General features: G+C 39.3%; 1 protein-coding gene across 7 annotated transcripts; it reads left to right on the forward strand.

Moving 5' to 3' along the window:
- Nucleotides 1-245: 245 nt before the first annotated feature.
- Nucleotides 246-17,912, forward strand: LOC104223099 (outer mitochondrial transmembrane helix translocase-like). 7 transcript variants are annotated; one of them, XM_070172444.1, is made up of 15 exons: nt 246-381; nt 468-557; nt 929-1,004; nt 1,097-1,193; nt 1,329-1,398; nt 1,500-1,679; nt 1,932-2,054; nt 2,133-2,216; nt 2,378-2,562; nt 2,676-2,814; nt 2,943-3,002; nt 3,264-3,368; nt 9,842-9,940; nt 16,928-17,164; nt 17,387-17,912. In XM_070172444.1, exons 4-14 carry the CDS (start codon nt 1,138-1,140, stop codon nt 16,964-16,966), a joined length of 1,140 nt encoding a protein of 379 aa, XP_070028545.1. In that variant the 5' UTR covers nt 246-381; nt 468-557; nt 929-1,004; nt 1,097-1,137; the 3' UTR covers nt 16,967-17,164; nt 17,387-17,912. The 7 variants fall into 7 exon arrangements, with proteins under 7 accessions (XP_070028545.1, XP_070028547.1, XP_070028546.1 ...); XM_070172446.1 differs by lacking the exon at nt 16,928-17,164; XM_070172445.1 differs by lacking the exons at nt 9,842-9,940; nt 16,928-17,164; nt 17,387-17,912 and adding exons at nt 7,941-8,037; nt 8,785-8,872.
- The last annotated feature ends 270 nt before the right edge of the window (nt 17,913-18,182 follow it).

Consider the following 18,182-nt stretch of genomic DNA (forward strand, 5'->3'; position numbering starts at 1 on the left):
CAGATACCGACGGACCTATGGACTTTGGTTTTACGTGCTAGCTCTACTCGAAAATTGTGTAGTAAAGAGTAGTCGTCATTATTATTAAATTTCTTTTGATAAGTTGTTATTGGTTATCCTTGTTATTATTATTCTTTTGATAAGGTCTATTGTTGTTATTATTATTGGCATCTCCTTGGAGCTTCTAGGTGAGCTTTTGGTTATTACGAATTGCATTCTGGAAGTACTTGCCTCTGTCAAATGGTTGACTAATATGCATTGAATGGCATCTCTTTCCAGGATAATTTTGGTAGGCTGCATGATAGAAGCAAAGAAACCCCTAAGACAATGAAGCAGCTCACCCGCCTGTTCCCCAACAAAGTTACCATACAGATTCCTCCGGTAACTTTCAGTTTATGTTTAGACTGCCAAGTGCCAACTGTATTAAATTTTGATTTAAGTATGTAATAGGGATCTTCTTGTGGCAGGATGAAACCTTATTATCAGACTGGAAGCAACAGTTAGATCAGGATATGGAAACTATGAAATCTCAGTCAAACATAGCAAGCATTCGCAATGTGAGTGCTCTATTCTGACCAGCTAAGGGCAAAAACCTTTTATCTTAGATCCCTTCATTGTTTTTGGGTTGTGGATTTTGTAGGACACATAGGCAACACCATGAACATTTCTTTAGCACTTCAATTTTCATTTTCTTACTGTCTTGTCCTGGATTCAGCTGAAAGGCTGAAACCACCTTCTCATCAGCGCATCCCTTGCCAGAAGAAAAGTTCATTTTACTCCACCACTTGTGAAGTTAGCATAAGATAATATTTACAATTGACTGTTTATGATGATTTGTATAAGAAAGATAAATGAGTATGATGCTTATGGAAATGTATCCTCAATGAACTGATTTATTGAGCTGTTCTAACTATATGTGCGATTTCAGGTTTTGAATCGAATCAGAATTGATTGCCCTGACCTGGAAACTTTATGCATAAAAGATCAAGCCCTCACAAACTAAAGTAAGTGTTTTCTCGTAGTTTTAGGCCTTTTAGCTTTGAAATCGTTTACTTGATTATAACAGTCTATCATATTTCTTGATGTGGCTGTCAAGGCATTGAAAAGATAATCGGCTGGGCTTTGAGTCATCACTTTATGCATGAATCTGAGTCTTCCGTGAAGGACGCCAAGCTAGTTATCTCCGGTGAAAGGTCAAATTTAATTTTCACTCTCTAGTCCATAATGTTATAACATGTAAAGAAAGTGTCCTCTTATTTCACGTCTCTAGGGGGCGAAGGTTGTTTTGGGTTGCTTTACATTTCACTGAAATGTCTTTTTATTTGCAGCATTGCTTATGGGCTCAATATCTTGCAAGGCATTCAGAGTGAAACCAAGAGTTCAAAGAAATCCCTCAAGGTGGCTCTGATTTTTCTTCTCGACTGTGCAAATTTACTTCTTAAAAAAGGTGCTTCTCATTCTGAATTACCTGAAATCTGAGATGGATACTTGACTTTCAGGATGTAGTTACTGAAAATGAGTTCGAGAAGAGACTACTCGGGGACGTAATTCCACCTAGTGATATTGGTGTTACTTTTAATGACATTGGGGCCTTGGAAACTGTCAAGGATACTCTGAAAGAATTGGTGATGTTGCCTCTTCAAAGACCAGAATTGTTTTGTAAAGGACAGCTGACCAAGGTAAAGGAATTTGCTTTATGTTGAGGTCCATTTGGATTTTCTTTCTTCTCTCTCTCTCTCTCTCTCTCTCCCCCCCTTGGAGTAGCTGTCCAAGGTTAAAGTAATTTGCGTTATGTTGAAGTCCATTGGGATCTTTTTTCCTCCCACGGTTTTTTTTCTGGGGGGGTGGGGGGTGGGTGGGGGGGGGTTAAGGCAGATAGAACTTGGTCGTCAAGTATGCACTCATGTTTCTGAACAAGATGCTATCTACAGCCTTGCACGGGAATATTGCTCTTTGGACCTCCAGGTACAGGCAAAACAATGCTTGCAAAAGCTGTTGCTACTGAGGCTGGTGCAAACTTTATAAACATATCAATGTCAAGCATTACGTCAAAGGTATCACTGATATCTGCTTTCTGTTGTTTTATATCTGACTGGCCCTTCTTAAAATGGTTGACAACTTTTTCTTATCAGTGGTTCGGTGAAGGAGAGAAGTATGTCAAAGCAGTCTTCACGTTAGCTAGTAAAATAGCGTCTAGTGTTGTTTTTGTTGACGAGGTTGGTGACATTTTCTGCAGCTATTGCTGGGCTAAGCTTTTTTCCTATATAGATTACAAAGCTAGGTTTTCTTTTTTCACACCCTAAAAAGTTATAAAGTTTTCTTTATATCGTTCTTTGTTTATATTGTCCTTTTTCCTCCATTTCTTCTTGTCTACTAGGTGGATAGCATGTTAGGAAGACGAGAAAATCCAGGAGAGCATGAAGCTATGCGAAAAATGAGGAATGAATTCATGGTAAATTGGGATGGTTTGCTTACAAAAGATAAGGAACGAGTGCTTGTGCTTGCTGCAACAAATAGACCCTTCTACCTTGATGAAGCAGTTATTAGGAGGCTTCCGTGCAGGTAAAATTTGAATAAATTATTTCCTTATGATTTGCGTAAGTGTAACTGATTGATCAATGATTGATTTTTAAATGATTTACGGCTACTGGTGCTCCAATGATTGATCAATACAGGTTGATGGTAAACGTGCCAGATGCTCCAAACAGAAAGAAAATTTTAAGAGTGATATTGGCGAAGGAAGAATTAGCGCCAAATGTAGATGTAGAAGCTATTACTAATATGACGGAAGGGTACTCAGGGAGTGATTTAAAGGTCTGGATCAAGATTACTTGCACTTCCTAATGCATTTGTTTTTGCAATACCTCCTTCAAAATAACTGCATTATTTTTAAATCTACATTTGATATCGTACTTACTGCTGTCTGAAATTTCCAATCCCAGAATTTATGTGTGACAGCTGCGCATTGCCCGATTAGAGAAATTTTGGAGAAAGAGAAGAAGGTCAGTTGCTTGAGTTCATTCTAGTTTTTCGTTATAATTCTGTGACCTTCCAACATTTGGTTGAATTGGTGACCTGGATCACAACATACAAAAGCGCTATTACTAATTTTGTTTGGAAGTCTTTTTGTTCTAGCTTCATGATGTATTTCCTTTGGCGATGTCTTAAATTAATTGGTCTTCGTCATCTCCTATGGAGTCTTTACACTTTAATCTGCTAAATTTATTGACTTATTGTTCTTTATTTTTGGGGCATGATTTCAGGAGAAAGCATCGGCAGTTGCAGAGAACAGGCCAACTCCGGCGTTGCGTAGTAGTGCAGGCATCTGTCCACTTAACATGGATGATTTTAAGCATGCACAAGAACAGGTACACAATTGCACGTACTGTGGTTAATCTGATTTTTGTGCCATGCATTCTACTTTCTCTGCAGAGTATTTGGGGTTCAGGAGAAATGTTAGTAGGCTTTATTTACTGCCAAGAAAAGTTTTTAGTAGGCTTTATTTACTGCCAAGAAAAGTTTGGGACTTTCTCATGGATCTTTCTGATATCACACTGTTGCAGATTTTCTAATCAAATTCTCTTTTGAAAATAAACAACTAATCCGCCTTAGATACACTTTCAAGATCGAATTTCTAGTTTGTAGTTCGTACCCAGGCACAAATCCACTTGCCAACTGATCTGAGTTTGAATTGGTGAACTAACGATCTACAATAAGGAGGCAGCTCCAGGAAGGTAGCTCTTTCATCCAGTTCCTTCAGTGGACTTGGGCTCCAAATCCACATCCACTTCACAACAAAGAAAGAGAATGCAGGGATCATAGAGGAAGGAATCGAACATCTCTCGTAACTTCAGATATATATGTACTCAAGTGATTAGTTTTTATTTATTTATTCGATGGTGCGAGATACAGATTTGGGATTTGAGAGCTGTTGTCATAAAATTATGGGGTAAATCATGTTGACTGGTTTGTTGAACTACTTCTCAGCAGCATGCAGAAGACATGAGAGATCAACAACATTCAACCAGTTAAACACAACAAATCACATTGACTGGTTGAATGTTGTCGGTCTCTCATGTCTTCTACATGCTACTGTGAAGTAGTTCAAAAAGGAATTTTGTTCATGTGATTGCACAAGAGACCACCACAACATTTCGGGGTTTCGATCAGCTAGTCTATATATGTAACTTGAAAGATCAATAGCTCCTCAAACTGATATAATCCTCTCTTAGCGAGTGGCTTTCTTTCGTCACTGTTTCATGGAGAAATGATTCTCTATTTATGCTAGTATCTCCTAGTCAGCCACTAGTATAGGTACTTGTACCTTCACTGGCTGGCCTTTGCTTTTAAGCCACCAAGCTTCAATCTGATGATCAAATATAGTCTCAAATTCCACTAGTCTTCTCTTCTAGTCTGGTATACACTGGTTTTTTTAATTTTACGGAGCCTAATTATATGTGGTGAGTGTCTTAGTTCATCAGCAGGGGTTTATATGTGGTGAGTGTCCTAATTATATGTGGTGCTAGGGTATCGACGAAATTGAATCCTGTTACAGTTCCTATATCTGTTCGTGCTTCAGCAGGGGTTACTAAAGGACCAGGGGATAAGCAAAAATCTGATGAAGTTGAGCGTCAAACAGTTAATGCACATGTGATTCTTTATGCAGGCCAAGCTGGTGCAATTCTAGAAAACAAAACTGATGCTCCTGAGTTGAATAAAATTGTTGATCGAGTGATGTCTAAGATTGATAAACCTACTGTTGCAAATACAAAATCAGCAAGTTTACAGGCTGGAACTAATGACGCTTCTAAAGAAGGTGTAAAGAGTGATAACATTCATGGGAAAAAGGCTGAAAACTGGACAATGGTGTCCAGCAAAATAGGATCTCCAAGAAATAAAAAAGTGCACCAGCTGGCGCAAAAGCAAGGAGTTGAATTTACTAATTCTTTTGATGCCTTAAGCAACGACCAGGAACAAGTGGTGAATAAGGAGAGGAAGAGTATACAGCAGGTTCTGATGCACGAACCTTTTTTGGATGATACTGCGAAGACTATGCAACAGTGTGATCGCGAGGCAGCTACAAAATCTGGGATGCATAAATCTCCAGGCAGTCCAGAACAACAGATTCGTTCTAATGCAGAGGCACACAACTCCAATCCACCTACATTGCATTTCTCCAATCCACAGGTTGAACAAATCATTAAAGATGTTCAAAAAGAAATGATGATGAACAATTCCATGGTCAAACAACCTTTGGTCACCTTAAACAAATCTGTTTTTGAGGTCCCTTCTCAGTCAATGGAATATTGTGGAGAGGTTGAAGGTGAAACTGGGCAACTTATGTTATCAACGGGGAATAACAATGATGCTATACAAGGAAATTTGAGGCTGATGGCTATCAAGTCTAAACTTTGGCTAGAACAACGGGAGGATGATGATGAAGAGGATTGGGGAGATGGTTTTGCTGGCTATTCATCAGAAGAGGCTGATCGTGAGGCTAATCATGAGAGTGCAGGTGAGGAGATTGATTCCTTAGTGATGGTAATATCTGAACGAGTGCCAGCAGCAAGTCCAACGAGCAATTTGAACTCCAATGCTCCTGCATTCGTTCCTAGAAATCCTTCATCTCAAGCTTTTCAAAATGCAGCAGCTGGAACACCTACAACTACTGTGCAATATCAGCAAATTAATCCCAACACCTCAAACACAAAGCCTAATGGTGATCGAACAAAAATAGGAACACCAACATCTGGGCAGTTCCAAACTGTGACAAACAAGTGCTCCTGCAAGAACATCTACAAGGCAAGGTACGCCAGCTACAACTCATATAGGTGCAACATCGACCAAACATGCCACATCAGGTATCCATACAAGTCCTATTGAACAACAACAACAAAATGATCCAAACGCTACAGCTAGGACTCCTACTGGTTATTGCAAAACAGTAACAATTTCACAGGTTGGGCAGCAACAGCTCGTAACCACTGCTCCAGTTATTTCGTTAGACGAAAGATAACTTTTGGATGCAATGGTAAGTTCTGATCCTAAAAAAGCTTTAAATCATGCTATTTCAAGCACTGGTCATGAGAATATGAGCAGGAACAAATCACAACAAAGTAAGGCAAGTCTGGTTACTGCACAAGCTGGCAATACATTGATGACTCAGGGTGTTTCTCAAGACATGCCAAATTCACTATTGGTAGGTAGAGATATATATGAAGAAGGGGAGGAAGGTGATATCTTAAATCAATGCCGGGCAGAGACATCAAGAAAAGGTGACCTATCACCTATGCATAGTGGAAAAATAAAGAAGGCACATACAAGGAAAAATAGTTGGGACGACAAGGTCAGCGATTTTTTAAATGTTAGGCAACCTCCAATGAGAGTTGCCAAACAAAAGAAGGCTGCCCCAACTACATCTACAAAGTCCAATCGTTCAAAAAAGAAATCATGATTTTTGAATACATCTTGAAGAATTGGGGTTGTGATGAAAAAGAATTTCAACTTGAAGAAATTACAAGTTCGGACAAGAAGGGACAACATTTTAATTCCTTCATCATTTTATTCTACCATTATATTAGTATACTCATTTGTAATATCATCACAGAGTATGTTATAAACTCTGTGATGATCATTGAATATTTGGTACTTTCTAGTTCTTATTTTTTACATACATGCTAGTAGGTGAGGTTTTTTATGCCTCAATACGATTAGTAAGGTAAGGTTTAGCACGGTTTGTGTTTCCTTGGTCCTATGCCTTTGGAAATTATCCACACGGCTATAAGATTATATGCCCTCGTGAGACTTTGCAGGCAGCTACACCATGAATCCTCTACATGAGGCTGTCATAGGCAATGTGAGGCGCAAAGGAGTGATTATATAGCCAAGACATATGAGTAACAATACCGATGCTATTGTCCCCCTTATTTGTACTTTTCCTAATTGTTGTATTTTTCTTTTCTTCTATTAATAAAAAACTAGCCCGAGGCACTTGCCTAGCGGATTGCCAAAAAAAATAAAATTTATTCTTCAAAATAAAAAATATTCTTATCAATAACTTTCATTTACAAAAGTATGTCTTCATTTCAACAAGAAAATCAACCATTAAATTTGGTCTCTTCCTCTTACATTTTATGCGTTTTTTTTATTATCTCTTCAACTCTTTTTTGTGCTAATCATATCAAATCTCAAATAAAAGATGAAATATTTTAATTAAGTAAAACTGAAAAACTTAATCAAAGTCTCTAAAAATAAATCACTAATAATTATTTTCTAAGATAATATTAAGCAAATGCGTACATATCCTTCCTAACGTGACTTAAAAATTGGTTAAACACAACCACAAAATCTGCCTGTAATAAAGGGGTTGACCAATCGAAATATTTCCACAAAGTTCTACATTCTACATTAAAATTACTTTTGTGTGAAATAATTATAGTGTTTGACCTGAAATTTCTTCCGTCTCAATTGTTGACCGCTTCTAATATTCTCTTTTCTTCTACCAATCTTGTCTTTAACCCCAATCCTTTGAGGTTTGTATAAGCTTGAGATTTAGAGCACCTTGTCTATACTAAATAATTTTTGGATTATGATGCAGTTAATTAATCAATTGATTGATTGGTATATAATGGTGCTCGTATGTTTTCTCTTTCTTAATTGAAAAAACTGAAACAACGGGGTGATTTTGAGGGGCGCAAGTTAGCAAAGATGGGGACGATGTCTCATTTATCTACTTTCCTCCTCCCAAATCTTCCTACCGACAATGAACCTGCTCTAACGTATGCGCTTGTTATCCTTAACCAACGCCTCCCTTAATTCACTCATTTGCTCTGGGAGCACGGTAATGGCCCCTGTGCCTTCCTTTTTTAACCTTTTTTGAACTTCTCTAGTGCCTTGTAATTTTCCTGAAAATGGTGGCATATGTTTGTTGTTTAGAGCAGAACGGGTTCATGTTTGTGCTGACGGTGGAGCGAATAGGGTGTTTGATGAATTGCCCCGCTTTTTTCCTCATGACGACCCTTCTAATATTCGTAAGAGGTGATTCTGAATTCACTTACCAATTGCTCTTGTTACTGATTATACGTAGCAGCTTGTTGCTGGTTCATTCTTCAATCTCTAAACTTGTTTGCAAATTGGCAAAATAATAAGGAATAAAATCACAGGCGGAGCTACGATTTCAAGCTTATGAGTTCGAGATTCTTATCTTTTTAAGTTACTAGGTTCTAAATTAATAATTTATACATATTCAATGGATTTTTTGAGACAAATACAGGGTTCGAACCAAAGCTACTGGGTTCGGCCGAACCCTCTCCCAGCACTCTAGCTCCGCCTCTGAATAAAATCTGGATTTTTATAGGGCGAAGAATTTACTTTTTCCACCATTTCGAGAAAAGAAAAATCTACTTTAAAAAAATAGTATATATTAATAGCTTTGAACTCTGTGAACTTGTTTAGGTTTGCTGCACTCCCCTCACGTGGGCCTTGGTATTTTTTTTCTTGGACCAGAATGTGCAAAAGGAAACTAAAACTTGGATTTTTGCTGGAGGAAAGAATGAGTTAATAAGTTACTATTTGAAAATTTTCATGCCATATTAGTAATCCAAGCATAGGACAAATACTGAGATTCAAGTTTGAGCTGTAAGTGAGTAAAAACACATGCAGACAATATGTAAAAGCATCGGGATTTCTCTTTTTTTTTTGGGCTAAAACACGATTTCTTAATATTTGGAAATTTTTATTTTGTCGTCTTAGATTGAATTCGAGTGAACCATGATTTTTTTGCAGGTACAAGCCATATGCTATAAAAGGAGATATGGATTCAATTAGAACTGATGTTCTTGACTTTTATAGAGGCCTAGTAAGCTAGAGTTTGCTTGTGATTGTTCTGTAGTTTCTTAGCAAATCTGTTTTCCAATAAATTTTAAAATCATCCACATTTTTATATTTGTGTAGGGATAAGTGTAAGAGAACATCTAGTTTTGGAGAATAACTAATTTGCCTTAAAAAACAGAATATTTAGTGTTGAAATGAAATGGAACATGAATGGTGCGGCAACATAGATACATTGGATTGATGTAGTCGATCTCAATTAATTTGGATTGAGGCAGTCCTGATTGATATATACTCACAAGTCTCCCTTACTAGTATAATTTATCCTACTTTGAATTGAATCATCACTTTATGTTAAATGTCGACCTCTAGGGACGTCAACCTTCAAAGAATTTGGTGTTTGACCTTACCGAAAGAATCTGGTGTTTGAACCCTTGGCCTTACAGAACCTTTGTGGTGGATCTTATTTGATATGCAATGGAATGGAGCTCCATGTGACAGTTTACTAATTGTATGGTGTGTCAAGAGCTTCCCTGTCTTTCACCTTATCCGAGAGTGAGAAATTTGTTTACAGTACAGTTGAGCTGTGCAAATATATTCTTGAGTCTGGAAGAGAAGCCCACTTTGTTAAAACCTTGTGGTTTCCAAATATATTATTGAGTTCAAGTTTTTGCCATATGTACAAGCAGGTACCACACTTCTACTTACTAGTTTTTGTGTAAAGATCAAGAGAGTAATATCTGGTCTTGTTTAAATTCTTTCTAATGTAGTATGTAATTAAACTTGTGCATTTTTTTTCATTTTTAAGCATGTTAGTGAGGATTCTAAGCTACCTGACTACATGTGTATATCATTTCAGTTACTAGATAGTTATTACACTTTTGGATATAATTAGCAATGTGGCTCAAGATCGTTCTTTGCCGTCTTGTTCTTGTGCAATATGTTTGTGCAGTTCACTACAAAGCATAGTTAAAACCATATATTGAGGATGTATAGCTTGGTGACTCTGCAGGGGACCAAGATAATTGATGAATCTCATAATCAAGATATCACAGATCTTCATAAATGTGTTGCATATATTCGTGAATTACTAAACCCAGAACATCCAAATGTAAGTTAAGCTTTTTAACATAACTCTGGAAATTTTTAGCATTTTCCATGTTTATCAATATGCTATATTTTAATTTATATTCATTAAAAATATCTCTACACTAAATAGTTGCTCAAACTATATCTGCATCTTTTCACTGTGGGATATTTGTACTCTAATTGTTTCTTATTTATGATTATTGCTAATAATAAGATATTATTCATTTAGAATAGATATTTGAAATAAACAATTCATTAGAAAATCTTTCACATGGTGGATCAGATGTATTGCTTATTCGTCATTATTCAATCTGGGTTGGTATAAGCTTCATTTATTGCTTTTTTTTACTCACTCCTTTAAAATGAAATTGAAACTAGTTACCAGGGACACCATTGCATGCACAATCTTCAAGAAAGTGAGGATATAAAGTGGCAAGGTGAAGTAATCATCAATAAATTCAAGAAAACCCTTTTAACCTCTTCCTTGTTATCCCCCCAATTTGCTGCGTGAAAACACTCTTCTATCCAGATCTAAAAAATGCTCTGAGGCACGCTCCCTGAGATTCTTCTCTCTCTTCTCCTTCCTAAGACTCTACCACCCCTATCAATAGCCAAGCTTCCCGCGACCAAACCCCAGTGATACCCTCCGTCAACCGTGCTCTCACGCGCCGCCACGCGCGGGCAACACGCTTGTTTTATGGCGAGATCTCAGCCACGCGCCGGCGCATGTGGCTATTTACGGCGACTATTTCAAACCTTTTTCTTCAGACAACCTCTTCTCGAGGCTTTTTCGAGTCTCCTTGTCCCAGTTCCACCAAAATCTGGTGACTTTTTCTTTTTCCGGCCATTAAACCGCAGATTCCAGCGAGTGTTTCAGTTGTTCAGTACCAGAAAACTTTCTTCCCTCCCTATATTCTGCTTTTCACCTACTGTGACTACTGATTTTTCTATCCTTTAGGGCTTTTTCCGGCAAGATCTTACTCTTTTTTGGGATAACCACATCTAGAATATGATGGATTCTACAAAGAGAAACTCCTATTTCTCTCTAGAATCTTGAAAACTGGAAAACATATCTTTCATCAAAGTTGCCTCTTGGCCAGACCTAGAACTTGGGGGAAGATGTCATCGAAAGTTTGACATAGGGCAGGAGCCGCACTTCTCGCTATCTGAGGAACATACTCTTAGGCGCAAGGACTTCTTGAAATCTTATCTGATTGGGTGTTTTTCCAAATGGGTTGGTTCTCAAGAGGCTATTAGGAACTGAGCAGCATAGGCATGGAATGTCAAGGACAGGCTGAAAATATCGCAACTGGGGGACACACAATATCTCTTTCGTTTTGTCGATGAGTCTCAAGCTTCAAAAATTCTTGTAAGAGGAAACATGTGGTTCGATGGGAACTTCTTAAAGCTAGACAGATGGGTAGAGCACGATGGGTGTCTAGACCTTTGTTTCACCGGCGAATCATTGGTGGTCAACATGGTGGGTCTCCCTGTGCATCTTTGGTGTCTTGACTTATTCAAGAAGATTGGGAAAATATGTGGGGTTTTTATTGTTGTTGCTTGCAGCTTACACGATCTCTCTCAATGAGGATTGTGGTGAGGAAAGGGGCAAAATCCCTGTCTCCACTATGGTGAAAGATGACTACTTAAGTTATAGGATTTGGTTGAGCCCTGAATTTTGCCTTATCTTTATGTCCGAGATAGTGGCGGAAGAAAAGAGAAGGTCAAATAGAAGGGAGGGAAGGGGAAATCAGTCTCTGAGGGGAGGGGAGGGCTCACTGGATCAATGGACTAAGCCGGAATCAGACGTCATATCGAGAAAAGGCGGGATGTATGATTTTGGGAGAAGAAGACAAAATTTCAACAGGAGGAAAAACATGAATGGGTTAGTGATGCATGATGGAAAGGCAAAATGGGTCGGTCATCTTCTAATTATCCTACGGCCAGGCAAGGTTTCAGCAAGTATAGGCCCGGGCCTCCTCACATGGGCCCAAACGTTTTCCAATTCTATTAGAATTGATCCTAAGGGACCCAGATTATTTCAAGCTGCGTTTGATAAGGCTCCTAAGCATATGGGAACAGTCGTTCTTCCTTCTTCTGCTAGTGGTGCTACACACAGTGGCATTTCTGCATCGAGCTCTAGTGACCTGCGCCCCTCTTCGATGGCCGTTGCTTCAGGGGCGACACCGACTATAGATGGTGCTGTTATTCCACGGCCTCCCGCATCTGATGGACCCCACTCCATCGCCCCCTCATCTGTTTCTGGGCTTAGTTGTGTTGAGGCTACACTTCAAGCTTCTTCTTTTTCTGGGAAGATTGTTGAGCATGTCCCACCTGATGTTAGTACTGGGCTAGTTTTCTAGTTAAGATGCCACCAAGGGTTCCATGCTCTCCCCCTTCCTACTACCCTACTGGTGTTTTTGGTCATTCCTATAGCAGCGGGGTGCTAATTTCAGAGATTGATATCCATCAAGGAAGGGGTGAGAACCTTTCGGCACCAAACATTCCTATTGCTAATAATGCTATGGTCTTGTATTCCTCCAGTAGGGGCAAAGAAAGGGTATATATAGAAGACGCATGTCCAATTTCGTCATGGATTGGAGGAGGGGATATGTCTTTCTGGATGGAGGATAAACTATTAAACTTTGGGAAGTTTCTAGGTGTTTCTTTTGAAGGGAAGGAAGATAGAGTGTTAGAACTGTTGAAGGAGATTGAGCAACAATCTTGTTATGATGGTGCATGGAGGGAGTTGGGTCAAGGTGTTAAGCAAAATAATTTAGGGGATGTAGTGGTGTACAAGAGAAGGGGTCGGGTGTGTGACAGGGAGGAAGGGAGCTCGGTTAGAGGGGGTGGGGAGAAGGGGGATATTGTTTCTTATGGAAGTTAAGATTATTTCATGGAATGTGAGGGGGATGGATGACCCAAACAGAAGGGCCATCATCAAAGTGGGAGTTAGAGAGTGAAGTGCTTGGGGCATTCTTCTAATATGGGATGATAGAAGCTTGGAGGTAAAGGAGATTAAGAAGAGAGTTTTTTCTTTAGCAGCTCTTGTAAAAAATAAATGAGTGAGGTAGAGTGGGGATTTTTGGGAGTGTACAGACCGGTAAGAGAAGTGTCCAAGGTGTTTTTCTGGGAGGAACTGGTCAATATGATGGGGGAATGGGACATTCCACGGGTTCTAGGGGGAGACTTTAACACTATTAGATTCTCGTAGGAGAGATTAGGGTGTAGTATGATTTCAAGGGCCATGGAGGAGTTCTCCGACTTCATCAATGATCACTTTCTCATTGATCTTCCTCTGTTAAGGGAAAGGTTTACTTGGGCCAGGGCGGAGGATTCCAACTCAAGGTCTAGACTTGATAGATTTTTGATATCACCCTCCTGGGATGAGCTAGTGCCGAATGTGCTGCAGATTCCTTTACCTAGGCTGACTTCAGATCATTTGCCTATCTTTCTAGGTGGATGTAGAGGGAGTGGGGTGCGTGCTCACTTCTGATTCGAGAACATGTGGTTGAAGGTGCTAAGATTTGGTGACAAGGTTAAGGATGATGGATAAGCTATGGGGTATCAGGGACACCTTCATTCCGTCTTTCGAAAAAACTTAAATTGTTCAAGGGAGATATTATTAGGTGGGATAAGGAGGTTTTTAGGAGGATAGAGGTTAAAATGAGGGAGCTTATGCATGAATTGGGGGATCTAGAGAGAGAGGGTAAGGGGCGAGAGAGTTAGATAAATCTGAGAAAGCGAGACTGGGGGAGGTTAAGAGGTAAATAGTCGAGTTAGCAATAGCTCAGAAGACTAGTTGGCGGAAAAATTTGAGGGCGCTATAGTTAAAAGAGGAGGATTCGAATACCAAATTTTTTGACAGGGTGGCGGTTGCAAATCGCAGGAGAAATTTCATAGTCCTTTTGTGGATGGGGTGAGGATTGAGGGAGAGGAGGAGGTAAAATGAGCGATAGTAGGGTTTTATGAGAACTTATACAAAGAGGAAGTTAGTTGGAGGCCAACTTTGGGAGGAACAGAGTTCAACCACATATGGGAGGGAGACAGTGAGTGGCTAGAAAGGGCCTTTGAGGAGGAGGAGGTGCACGAGGCTGTGTCGAGTTGTGCTGGTGATAAGGCCCCCGACCCTGATAGTTTCTCCTTGGCCTTCTTCCAGCTCTGTTGGGACACCATTAAGGGGGAGTTGATGGAAGCCATTGAATAGTTCCATGTGAATGGTGTTTTCAAGAGAAGTATCAATGCTTCTTTTATTACTATTGTGCCTAAGAAAGAAGGTGCATCTTGTATCAGTGACTACATGCCTATTAGTATCGTGGGGAGCATTTACAAGATTATTTCTAAAGTTCTTTCCAACAGACTGAAGAAGGTTTTTGACGTGTTTGTTTCATCCTTCCAGAATGCATTTGTGGAAGGTATGCGTTTGTGGAAGGTAGGCAGATCCTAGATGCAGCTTTGATGGAAAATGAACTTGTAGACTCTAGAAGGAAAAATAGAGATCCCGGCTTACTATGCAAGTTGGACCTTGAGAAGGCTTTCGACCATGTCAATTAGGAGTTCCTGGATTTCATTATGATGCGGATGGGGTTTGGGGCCAGATGGGGAGGATGGATCAAGTTCTGCATTTCTAGGGGTCTCAGGCAAGGAGACCCGCTATCCCCCATGCTATTCATTCTAGTGATGGATGCTTTAAGTAAAATGATGGATCGTGCAGCGGGCGGAGGTTTCTTGAGAGGATTCTCAGCTCCGATCGGGGTGCCAGTGCCCGAAGAGTCTCTCATTTGCTTTTTGTGGATGACACCCTGGTTTTCTATGATCCCGATATGGATCAGTTGACCTACCTGAAGCAGGTCCTGTAGTGGTTTCAGATAGTATCAGGTCTCAAAATCAACCCCGGCAAGTGTGAGATTTTTCCGGTGGGTAACGTTGCTAACATTGATGATTTGCCTTATGTTCTTAGATGTAAGGTGGGATCCCTTCCTACTACTTACCTATGTCTCCCATTGGACGCTTCACATAAGGATAGTACGGTTTGGAATCCAGTGATCGAAAGGGTTGAAAAAAGATTAGCAAGCTGACAGAAATAGTATTTGTCAAAAGGTGGAAAGAAAGTGCCCATTAAAAGCACTTTATCGAGTATGCCCACCTATTACTTGTCCTTGTTGCAAGCTCCTGTGAGCATCACGGAAAAACTAGAGCGGCTTCAAAGAATTTTCTTTTGGATGCAGCAGATGGAACTAGAAAGTATGATCTAGTGAATTGGCAGACAGTCACTTCCCCAAAGAAGTGGGGTGGACTTGGATTAAAAGATGTTAGGGTTTTCAACAGAGCTTTGTTGGGCAAATGGATATAGAGATTCGGGGTAAAAGAGCATACTCTATGGAGGTAGGTCACAATAGAAAAGTACAATTCCACGGGAGGGGGTTGGAGGGTCAAGGCAATCACAACACCTTTCCGGTGTGGCATGTGGAGGAGCATCCTTCAGTGGCAACATCTCTCACAAGGTGAGAGATGGAAGGATAATGAGCTTTTGGAATCATAGGTGGTGTGGAGAGGATACTGTGAGGGTTTCCTTCCCCATGTCTTCAAAGTTTGAAACCAGAAGGAATTGATGGTCCAACAGATTCGTAAGGAGCATGAAGGGGGTGGGGGGTGGGGTAGTATGGGACCTCTAATTTAGAAGGAACATGCAAGATTGGGAGATTGCGGAGCTCTAAGATTTATTGACACTGCTATATGAGCAAGACAGGCCCCAGCCATTTTGTGATTCTTGGAGATAGGGTTTGCTTGGCGATGGTCTGTTCACCGTAAAGTCCTTTTATCAGAGTATGTTGGTGAGAGAGGAGGCCTCTTTTCCATACTCCTCGATCTGGATTCCTAAGGTGCCCACAAAGGTATGCTTTTTTGCATGGCTAGCAGCGAGGGCAGTGATTTTGACTGCTGAGAATCTGCGAAAGAGAGGAATTACACTTGTTAGTTGGTGCTATATGTGTAAAAGCTCAGGGAAAGATGTTGATCATCTTTTGTTGCATTGCCCTGTGTCATCGGCTTTGTGGAGGGCGATCCTGAACCTTTTTGGTGTTTAATTGGGTGATGCTAAGCACTGTAAAGGAAATGTTATATAGCTGGGCCGGTTTTCGTAGAAGAAGAAAGCAAAAGGCGTGAAAGTTCGCCCCGTTTGATCTCATGTGGATAGTTTGGGAGGAGATAAATAGTAGAGCTTTTAAGGGGATTGGGTCTCCTTTTTCACATCTTAAGAATAGTCTTTTATTTTTGATCGTTTTTTGGTGCACTCATATAGCCCCTATTTGTATAGAAGATTGGGCGTCTTTTGTAGAGAATTATGTTCTTATGTAAATTCTCTACTTTTTGGTATACTTCTTGTATACGGGAGTTCTCTCCCTTTTGATTAATACAATTTACCTTATCAAAAAAAAAAAAACTCTTCCTTGTCCTCTCTAGTAGGGTATGTTGTAAGGTTATTATGGAAAAAAATGTGATATGCCTTTTCATATATAGTGGAAGTTTTCTACTTGTAAGCATGATTGGTCCAACTTCTATTACTTTTGCTAAAAAAATATAGTAAAGTGTTTTGTAACCAATTGAACAATTAATTAATTAACATTTCTACCACCACATAAGGGTGCTGGATCAAACTAAAAGCTGACAAATGATAAACATTTCACAGGATGACGAAGAATAAAGTAGTATTAAAAGGAACAGTATATTTGTTAATGTCTTTTTATGATTACCATTATTATTATTTTGAGTGGATCTACTGACATTAGAGAAAAGCCACTATTATAAAGATCATAAATATGATGCAATATTACAACTCTAACATAGCAAGATAATAATTACAAGCACACACAGGGAGAGCCAAAATATAATTTAGCATAATCTCTGAGCAATTAGAAGATTATAGGACCCCATTACTGGAAAAAATGTCGTAATGTAGTTTTAGTGGGATTGACTTGTATCTGTGTGTAATTACAATTTTGTATTCCAGCCACCGGAGCACTTGGTGGAAGGTTTGACCATGAGATGAGAAATATTAATGTCATATGCCGTTTCCCGTCCATGCCGATTATTCTTCTCTATGATGACTGCCTCATCCAACTTCTTCCGAGTACACATCATCACAAGATTCATATCCAGTCCTCTGTTGAGGGACCACATTGCGGACTCATACCCATTAGAACGACTGCTGGAAAAACCACAACCACAGGTCTCAAATGGAATTTGGGTGAGCAACTCCATCTACTCTTTTCTTATTAACTTTTAATATGGTAGTTTAGACTCAACCTGCCTCAATTTGTTATAGATTGATGCTTTATGTGTTGCATATCTCTATTTGTTTTTGGTTCAATACAAGAAGGATAAATTTCTCTCCAGATTTGATGCCATCATACTAGTGGTATCTACCTTTTCTACTAGACTGACTTGTGTTCACTTGACTTTATTTCAGACAAGACAGAAATGAGGTTTGGTGGTTTAGTCAGTACATCTAATATCGTGAAAGAGAACATAGTAACAGTACAATCCTAATCTGACCTTCCATAGGCGATTTCTATATAAAAAAGAATGAAGGATGCAGCTTGCAGATGACACAAATGAAGAGCCAACTTTTGCTAGATGAATCGTGGGTGCTGACCTCTATTTTCTGTTCAATTCTTTCCAGATAAAGAAGTTTCATAGAGTTTGAAAATTGTTGGGGTTCTTATGTTTTTGGGAATACAACATCTCTCGAGTCCGATTGTGTGATGGCGCACAACAGATTTCTTTGGCGTCAAGTGCCTGTATTGTAGTAGTCTTGGGGAAACAAACAACACGGGTTCTTATGAGTAAAGAGTACTTGTGGGGGGTTAACTTTGATTATCAACTTCTGTTTGTGTGCTTGATTCATTAAACGCATTTGGTCCAACAATTCTCTAATCTTTTGTATACATAACTCTTTTACCATTATAATGAAACATGGAAAAGTATATTTTTTATTTTCCGGTGATACACTGACATGTCTATAGTTGGTAAATACGGAAGATTGCAATATAAATGAGAGAAAGAGTTCGCTCGTTCAATTGCTCGTAGAAAGGGATCGTTTGAAAATTGTTCCTAGTGGTGTTTAATTCTCGGACACCAACAAATCAGCATGCTTAAGAGGAACTACCAAATATTTGCTACGTAAAAATTAGAATGATCACAAGATGGTAGACGATTTTGTTTTAGAAAATGTAATGGTGAAGAATCATATTCGAATCTGATTC

The sequence above is a fragment of the Nicotiana sylvestris genome, chromosome 4, assembly GCF_000393655.2.
Source record: "Nicotiana sylvestris chromosome 4, ASM39365v2, whole genome shotgun sequence".
Classification (NCBI taxonomy): domain Eukaryota; kingdom Viridiplantae; phylum Streptophyta; class Magnoliopsida; order Solanales; family Solanaceae; genus Nicotiana; species Nicotiana sylvestris.